This window comes from Arachis ipaensis, chromosome B10 (assembly GCF_059453495.1).
Source record: "Arachis ipaensis isolate K30076 ecotype BB chromosome B10, ASM5945349v1, whole genome shotgun sequence".
NCBI lineage: Eukaryota > Viridiplantae > Streptophyta > Magnoliopsida > Fabales > Fabaceae > Arachis > Arachis ipaensis.
The window spans coordinates 59,595,492-59,604,584 of NC_142435.1; the positions used below are offsets into that span (position 1 = coordinate 59,595,492).

General features: G+C 35.9%; 1 protein-coding gene across 1 annotated transcript; it reads right to left on the bottom strand.

Moving 5' to 3' along the window:
• Positions 1-1,149: 1,149 nt before the first annotated feature.
• On the bottom strand, positions 1,150-3,651 carry LOC107621867 (putative terpene synthase 2). The gene is made up of 6 exons (XM_021114026.2): positions 3,605-3,651; positions 3,139-3,357; positions 2,854-2,995; positions 2,507-2,752; positions 1,943-2,007; positions 1,150-1,267 (listed from the first exon to the last, which is right to left on the bottom strand). The coding sequence occupies exons 1-6, from the start codon at positions 3,649-3,651 to the stop codon at positions 1,150-1,152; spliced, it is 837 nt and encodes a 278-aa protein (XP_020969685.1).
• Between the last annotated feature and the right edge of the window lie 5,442 nt (positions 3,652-9,093).

A 9,093-nucleotide genomic window follows, 5' to 3' on the forward strand; every position in this document is an offset into this window, starting at 1 on the left:
TAAATTAACAAGTTACAAAGCATGTCAAGGACCTATCAACTACAGTTCTTCTGGTCATTGACTATTACTTGGAGTCATCTAGATATAATGTTCCATTTGAATCTAATTATATAACTAACAGCTCAACAACAACAAGAAATAGCATTCAACACAGAACTATTCAGATCTAAACAATGAAAGCATATTGAATAGAGAAACCAAAGTAAGCATTTTATCACTGGACTTTCTAGTTGCTCCTGGTCATTGTACTATGGAATAACTATATACAAATTGGAAAAAAATGTGCAATAATGGTGATCAAGAGGGATAACAATGGCCGAGAACAATCAGTTGAACATTATATTTAAAGGAGCTCTAATATAGTGGTGATCTAGATCGACATCGTTTAATAGAAAGAAGGTAACCTTTTGCATATTGAAGCAACAAGATCGACATCGTTTAATAGGAAGATATAATAACTAAGAGGACATATAACTGCAGTTATAGCTCAAGGTTCAGGAAGGTATAACTTCCCTTTAGTCTTTGCTTCAGTTAAGCATCCAAAATGGTGTTTGTTATTACTCTATTAATTCATTAAAATATGGAAAGCTGAACCAGTTAAGGATACCATAAGTGTTTGTCATATTAGCATGGAAGCAATCTTCAGAAGTTGATAAATTACAGATGTGAAGACATTTTCAATAACAGCATACTTACATAAAGCTCTATATGTATGTGAGGATTTTGTAGAATGCTCCGAACAAGACGCATCAAGGCAAATAAAATTGTTAAATTATGCAAGTTTTGTGCCACCTGTTATGATATTGGGAAAAATATTAAAGAAGAGTGTTTAAGTCTCTTTTGTAAGATATGACTATATCATTCAAAGATTAACCAAAAAAGAATGTCACTGATATAAACTTGTAAGTACCTCATCAGCTACAAAGCGTAAGAAATAAGGAACCAAAGGATGGAGTCCCGTGTCTGTTGCCAAGCTAATTAGTGCCCTTCTAAAGGGAATAGAAGCTGGCTTATTTAGAACTAGCTCAGTTATTTTGTCAAAGTAAAGTTGCAGAAGAAGAAAAAAATTAAAAGGCATACAAGTTAAAAGGCATGTCATGTATATGTATATATACCTTTTCTTTATCTCTGTTGTTAGCTTTGGTTGTTTTACAACTGAGTTTCCTCCTCGTAGAAAGCTTTCTTGTACTCTTCAGCTTCCTTTATGATTTGATTACGCATCTCCTTCTCCTTTTTCTCCTTTTCCTCAAGATGGATTGCATTTTGACTGAAGCCATGGAAATTATTATGTAATCAGAAGAAATAGTAAATGAGTAATGTTTCATCATTGCCTTAATTGGAAAACAAATCACTAACATTTACATCCACTCTTTCAATCAATCCAATTCAAAAATTATCATAACTTCATCAGTTCATAACAAAATCAATGCAGCATATCAGAAACTAGAAGAACCATTGTACGGAACGCATAACTTGCACTAAAACACGTGAAAAAAAAATAATATATATGAATCTAACTGTTGCCAGAAAGTTCAAAAATGTTTGAACAGCATAAGAAATACTAACCTTACTCTGAAAAGGAAACACAGAAAACAAGTTTCGCTCTTTTCCATATCTCTCAGGAAATTCATCAAACACATGGCAAGCGTAACAATACTGAAGCGAGACAATCTCTCAAGCATGTTCCTCACTTCCTCCAACAACAATAACAACACAATTAACAGGGAAATTGAAATTGATACCTTGAGAAGCTCATTGGCTTCAAGTGTCTCAATGAAAGAGGTTGCAAGATTGGGGCTAACACATCACAGATTCTCAACAGATTTAACTAATTGAAGTACACATCACAGATTCTCAACACATGCTAAAAATAGAATATTTTAGCTTTACCTAGGAGCAAGCCATATAAACAATAAAATGAAAAGGAATTCGAAAAACCAACCTTGATTGGGTATTTAACTTCCCCCTAGCATTGGTCATCTTTACAGCTTGCACTACCTCTACAACCTGTGTAAATAACCAAGCTTGTAAATGCTCACCTCCTCCTACTTTTTATAAAATTCAAGAAAGAAAAGAGGAAGAAGAATAAATTAAGCACAAAATAGAAATTGAACAACTTAGCTTCCAAGTCATAATTAAGAAAACCTCGGGTCACCAAGTTCAATAATCATTACGATTATATCAAATATCAATGGGAATTATCTACTTGGTCATTTGTTAAAACCTTAAAATTCATAAACTAGTTAAATTTTAATTTCTTCCCAGTATTATCACTAATGAAACTAAAAAAAAAAAAAGAAATAATTAGAATACAATCGCTACCTATATATATGAAGACATCCATATTTAGCAGTTAATTACAATTTATAAAGTAACTAAAAAAGTTTGAAGTTCATGCAAGTAATTTTGATAAAAAAATAAAAAACAAAAAAAAAACAAAAATTTTAGACATTTCTAGTATCAATTAAGCATATATTTATTATGTCATAATAAACAAATTAAATACCTTATGTGAGCCCATATCATCCCTGAGTCTGCCAATAAGTGACACAACTTTTACAATTTTTGGATCACTCATTATCCAATCAAATAGTTGTTTTGTTGCAAATCCTACCAAACCAAGAAAAGCTATGATCTGAAGTGGCAAGGTAGAAGATATAGCTCCATTAACCTTATACTCATCATATGTTGGAATATAGCCCCCATGGCACCATTTTGCTTCAACCAAGTAGGATTGTGCCAAGTTAAAAAACTGCAAGTAGAATTTATAAACCAAATAATAATTAGTTGACTATTTTAAGGTTATTAATCATAATATATTTTTTAGAAAATATCAAGAAATTAGAGGGCTACCTCTTGTTTAATATGTTGCAACACCAAACATGAAATTTCATCCTTTGAAGTCACTGACTCTATTTCATCCCACATTTCTAAAATTGTATTAAATACGGTTTTCATGCATTCTGGAAGAGATTTAATGAGACTAATATCCCACCTAAGGAAAAATAAAAAAGAAGGAAAATTAGATAGATAAAAATTGCATAGTAAACGAGTTACACATACATGAGTTTGAATAATACATAAGAATTGCTACAATAAATTAATTATGTAGATTATTTTTAGATGTAATAAATCAACCTTTGGATTGCCTGTGTGAAAAGCTCAAGTTCTTGGAGTGTGCCATAGGCATCATAAGTATCATCAAGAAAAGAGATGCATACAACCGATTTGGTCATCAACATTCTTGCAGTGCTATATTTTGGATCACAGGATATGGCTAATGGCCAAAAATATGCTTCAACCACTCCTTCTTTTGCATAAGGGATCTTTATCAAAAACTCACCGGTTTTCCACCACCTGCAAGAATATTTTAATTACACCAATACCGGGGAACTAGTGGTCTTATGTTGTGCTCCTTAAGACTTTGTTACAACCATGAGTTTAGGGAAAAATTTTTAATTTCCCAATTAATACTCTCCAATTTTCTAATATTATTCATAGTGAACACTGTTAACATGTACAAGCTAAACAGTACACCAAGAGGAGACGAGAGATGCTCCAAATATTTGTATATTAAAAATCATGAACCATGCAGATGCAATACCTCTTTGAGACCCGTAAGACTTTCTTCAGCATCGTGCAACTCTGCATCTTTTTCAGATATAACTTTTCTGGCTTTGTCAATTTTTGTCTCTGCCTTGGTTTGTAGGACAGACAAAGCAAGTTGAAAGCAATGGCCTACCATGAATTTTAGGTCAAAAAAACTTCGATTGCAGAAAATAATTCATCAAAATCAGAGTAAACCTGCAGATTCAAATAAAACATAATCTCTTATCAACAGAATATTTTAAAATTTCAAACAGTTTTGCATGAAACATATATGACAACAGAAAATGCATATGCATACCTCCTCCTCTTCCTCAGCAATAAAAATGAAACTAGTCAATGCATTCAGGAACCTTGATTTCACGAACAAGTTTATAAGAACACAATAAAAAACTATAACAGTTACAAGTTCTTATCATAGAATAGGAAATAGAATCATAGTGATGGAACATAGGATAATATAATTAGAGTTAGAGATGGTATTGAAAGAGAGAAAACAGTGATGAAAGAGAAAGGAGATTAGGGTTAACTACATAGCTGAGGCAAAATCGAAGAGAGAAACACAGCAACACACGGAAAAGAGCAAGCAGTAGTGGCGAGATCGAAGAGAGAAACGCACATTAGGGTTTGAAAGGGAGCGATGCGAGCAAGGCCGACGGAAGGGCTGCGACGAAGAAGAACCGGGAAGGAGTGCGACGGAAGGGAGCAATGTGAGCAAGGCCGATGGAAGTTGAGTGCAATGGAGGTTCAGTGAGCCGGCGGTGCAAAAGCTGATAGCGCCGCCGACGAAGCATTCAGAGGAATGAGTGTGGAATCGCAAAAGTGTGGTGTGAAATGATGAGGTATAATCGTGATCTTTACATCTTTATTCTAATATTTCCGACAGAAATTTTAAATTACAGACGAAAAATCTGTCTGTAATAATTTAATAAATGCAGCATTTTGTCTATTTAATTATAGACGGATTTTTCCGTCTGTAACCATTTCTCACGAAAAAAATTAATTTTTTCGACAGAATTATGGACGGATTTTTTTTCCGTCTGTAATTTATGCTAATTCATTTTGTTGTTTTCGGACAAAAAATCCCTCTAAAATTCTGTTTGTATTTCCGTGGGATAAAATTCATCAGAAATATCCGTCTGTAATAACTAATTTTCTAGTAGTGATATATATATATATATATATTTTCGCAAGCTTTTCACTGCTTTTTCTTGCTTCAAGAATCAATTTTATGATTTTTCAGATTATCAATAATATTTTTCCTTTTCCATCATTCTTTTAAGAGCCAACAATTTTAACATTCATAAACAACAAATTCAAAAGACATATGCACTGTTCAAGCATTCATTCAGAAGAAAAAAAGTATTGTCACCACATCAAAATAATTAAACTAATTTCAAGGATGAATTTGAAATCATGTACTTCTTGTTCTTTTGTGATTTAAAACATTTTTCCTTTAAGAAAGATGATGGATTCATAGGACATTCATAGCTTTAAGACATAAACTTTAAATTTTATTAATCATGGAATAAAAATAAGACTCAAAAATAAATATAAGAGCAGACCAATAATAATAGAAGACAAAATTAAAAACAGAAAAATAAATGACTCTTAAAATAAATTCCTAATAATAAAGGTTATCACAAAGTTAGGACTCAACAACCTTGATTTTGAGAAGTGGATGCTCCTTCAATCTGTGGGGTGTTTGGTCCTTCAAGGAAGAGCTTCTGGCGCTTCAGCTCCTGTAGCTCACACCCCTGCTTCTCCTGTTCCTTAAGTAGCTTGCAGAGCATGCAGTTTTGATTCTGCTGTTCTTCCTTAAGTTGATCCACAGCTTCTTGCAACTTGGTGACAGATGCTTCTAGGCGGGTCCAGTAGTCAATTTCAGGGATTTCTGGGAGGAACTCCTGCGCCCTCCTTTTGATGGAGTTATCTTGCACTTGTTGTCCTTCCATTGACTTCTTGGTGATTGGGTGTTCGATTGGGATGAATTCATCTACTCCCATCCTCACCCCAGCATCTTTACATAGCAGAAAAATTAAGCTTGGGTATGCCAATTTGGCTTTAGTGGAGTTCTTGTTTGCAATTGTGTAAATCTCACAAGAAATCATATGATGAATCTCCACTTCGTTTCCCAGCATAATACAATGAATCATCACTGCTCTTTTGACAGTGACCTCAGAGCGGTTGCTAGTGGGCAGTATAGAACGCCCAATGAAGTCCAACCAGCCTCTTGCGACTAGTTTGAGATCTCCTCTCTTGAGTTGGTTTGGGACACCTTTTGAATTGGTTATCCACTTAGTTCTAGGGAGGCATATGTCCTCTAGAACTTGGTTCAACCCATTATCTACTCTCACCATTCTCCTATTAAAGGATTCTGGATCATCTTGTAGTTGAGGCAGTTTGAAGACCTCTCTTATTTTGTCTAGGTGGAAGTAAATAATTCTCCCCTTGACCATAGTTCGGTAGGTATGAAAGGTGGTTCAGTTATTCTCTGCTTATCTGTCAGCCACAGATTTGAGTAGAATTCCTAAACCATGTTTCTTCTAACCTTTGTCTCAGGATTAGCTAGAATTTCCCATCCTCTGTTTCGAATTTGCTCTTGGATCTCCGGATATTCGTCTTCTTTCAGATCGAATTTAACTTCCAGGATCACTGACCTCAGACCTATTATTTTGTGGTAATGGTCTGCATGTTCTTTGGTTAAGAACCTCTCTTGATTCAAAAGACTCTTTGGAGTATTCTCTTTCTTGCCTCTTGAATTGGTTTGTTTTCCCTTAGGAGCCATGATCTTAATGAGTCTTAGCTCGGTGATCAAGAAAAAACACACCAAACTTAGAGGTTTGCTTGCCCTCAAGCAAAAGAAAGGAAAGGAGAGAGATAGGAGGAGAGGGAAATTCGAATGGTGAAGAGGTGGGGATGGCCGAATGTGTATCTATAAGTGGAGGGAAGAGATTTCAAAAATTTGAAAAAGATATGACATAAAGATATGATTGGTAAAAAAAATAGAACCATGATATGAAAAAGATGAGATTTATAAAGAGGTTAAATCTGAAAATTTGTTGATGCATCTAAGAATTAAGAGATGATATGATGAGTTGGAAAAGATTTAGAAAGAAATTGAGAAGATACTTGAGTTTTTGAAGAAGATTTGGGAAGGATTTGAAAGAAATTTGAAAAGGAATTTAGAAAATTGTTGAATTTTTGAAAATTGAAGGTGAATGATGAAAATTTGTAACATGTTTATGCAGAAAATTATGAGTCAAAACATGAAAATTTGAAAAATTTTGAAGTGGAAAACAAAATCTTCTCCCCCTGCCTTTCTGGCATTAAACGCCCAGAATGGTATCCATTCTCGCGTTTAATGCCCATATATTGGCCATAGTGGGCGTTTAACGCCCAGCCAAGTACCCTGGCTGGCGTTAAACGCCAGAAATATTTTGTTACTAGGCGTTTTTCTGAACTCCCAAGATGCTGCAAGTATGGCGTTAAACGCCCAGAATGGCACCCATTCTGGCGTCTAACGCCCAAAATGGTATATTTTCTGGCGTTAAACGCCCAGAATGGCACCCATTCTGGCATTTAATGCCCAAAACACCCCTTACTGGCGTTTTCTTGCCTATGAGCTCCTTTTCTCTGCTTTTTGCACTGAATCCTTCTGTAACTCTGTGAATTCCTACAATTTGATGATTAACCTTGAAGGCAATTTATATCAAACTCCTAAATATTATTTAAATAACAAATAACTTGCTAATGGATGGGTTGCCTCCCAGCAAGCGCTTCTTTATTGTCTTTAGCTGGACCTTGACTGAGCTTTATTCAAGCCTCAATTTTGAGCATTCTTGCTCAAAATTGCTTTCAAGATAATCTTTGATTCTCTGTCCATTAATGATGAACTTTTTGTCAGAGTCAGTATCCTGAAGCTCAACATATCCATATGGTGACACACTTGTAATCACATATGGTCCCTTCCACCGGAATTTTAATTTCCCGAGGAATAATCTGAGCCTAGAATTAAACAGTAGAACCTTCTGTCCTGGTTCAAAGACTCTAGATGACAGTTTCTTGTCATGCCACCTTTTTGCTTTGTCCTTATAAATTTTTGCATTTTCAAAAGCATTGAGTTTGAATTCCTCTAGCTCATTCAGCTGGAGCAATCTCTTCTCTCCAGCTAACTTAGCATCCAGGTTTAGGAATTTAGTTGCCCAGTAGGCCTTATGTTCCAGTTCTACCGGCAGATGACAAGCCTTGCCATACACAAGCTGGTATGGAGAGGTTCCTATATGAGTCTTGAATGCTGTTCTGTATGCCCATAGAGCATCATCCAAGCTTTTTTGCCAATCCTTTCTACGGGCAATTACGGTCCATTCCAGGATTCTTTTTAGTTCTCTATTAGAGACCTCAGCCTGCCCATTTGTCTGTGGATGGTATGGAGTTGCTACTTTGTGGCTAATTCCATATCAGACCATAGCAGAGTACAGCTGTTTATTGCAAAAATGAGTGCCTCCGTCACTGATTAGTACATCTGAGAACACCAAATCTGCTGAAGATATGTTTCTGGAGGAACTTCAGCATCATCTTAGTATCATTACTGGGTATGGCAATTGCTTTTACCTATTTAGATACGTAATCTACTGCCACCAGAATGTAAGTGTTTGAGTATGATGGTGGGAAAGGACCCATGAAGTCAATACCCAATACATCAAACGACTCAATCTCTAAGATCCCTTGTTGAGGCATGGCATAACCATGAGGCAAGTTGCCAGCTCTTTGGAAACTATCACAGTTACGCACAAACTCTCGAACATCTCTGTGGAGAGTAGGCCAGTAGAACCCACATTGGAGGATCTTAGTGGCTGTTTGCTCACCTCCAAAATGTCCTCCATACTGTGATCCATGGCAATGCCATAGGATCTTCTGTGCCTCCTCTCTAGGTACGCATCTGCAGATCATTCCATCTGCACATCTCTTAAAGAGATATGGTTCATCCCATAAGTAGTACTTTGCATCAGAAATTTGTTATTTCGTTTGCACCCTGCTGTACTCCTTGGGTATGAACCTTACAGCTTTATAATTTGCAATGTCTGCAAACCATGGTGCTTCCTGAATGGCGAAGAGTTGCTTATCCGGAAAGGTCTCAGAGATCTCAGTAGGAGGGAGAGACGCCCCTGCTACTGGTTCTATCAGGGACAGGTGATCAGCTACCTGGTTCTCTCTTCTTTTTCTGTCTCTTATTTCGATATCAAACTCTTGCAGAAGTAACACCCATCTTATAAGCCTGGGTTTTGAATCCTGCTTTGTGAGTAGGTATTTAAGAGCAGCATGGTCAGTATACACAATCACTTTTGAACCTACTAAATAGGATCTAAACTTGTCAATGGCATAAACCACTGCAAGCAGCTCTTTTTCTGTGGTTGTGTAGTTTTTTTGTGCATCATTTAGAACACAGCTGGCATAGTAAATGACATTCAGAAGCTTGTTATGCCT

Bases quoted from the DNA above. Each gene is read 5' to 3' on its own strand.
- LOC107621867 (XM_021114026.2), bottom strand. From the start codon at position 3,651: ATGCAGAGTTGCACGATGCTGAAGAAAGTCTTACGGGTCTCAAAGAG. The intron at 2,996-3,138 runs GTTGATTTATTA...ATTTTTCCTTAG, and splicing joins TTCACACAGGCAATCCAAAG to GTGGGATATTAGTCTCATTA. The intron at 2,008-2,506 runs GTATTTAATTTG...TTATTTACACAG, and splicing joins ATGATATGGGCTCACATAAG to GTTGTAGAGGTAGTGCAAGC.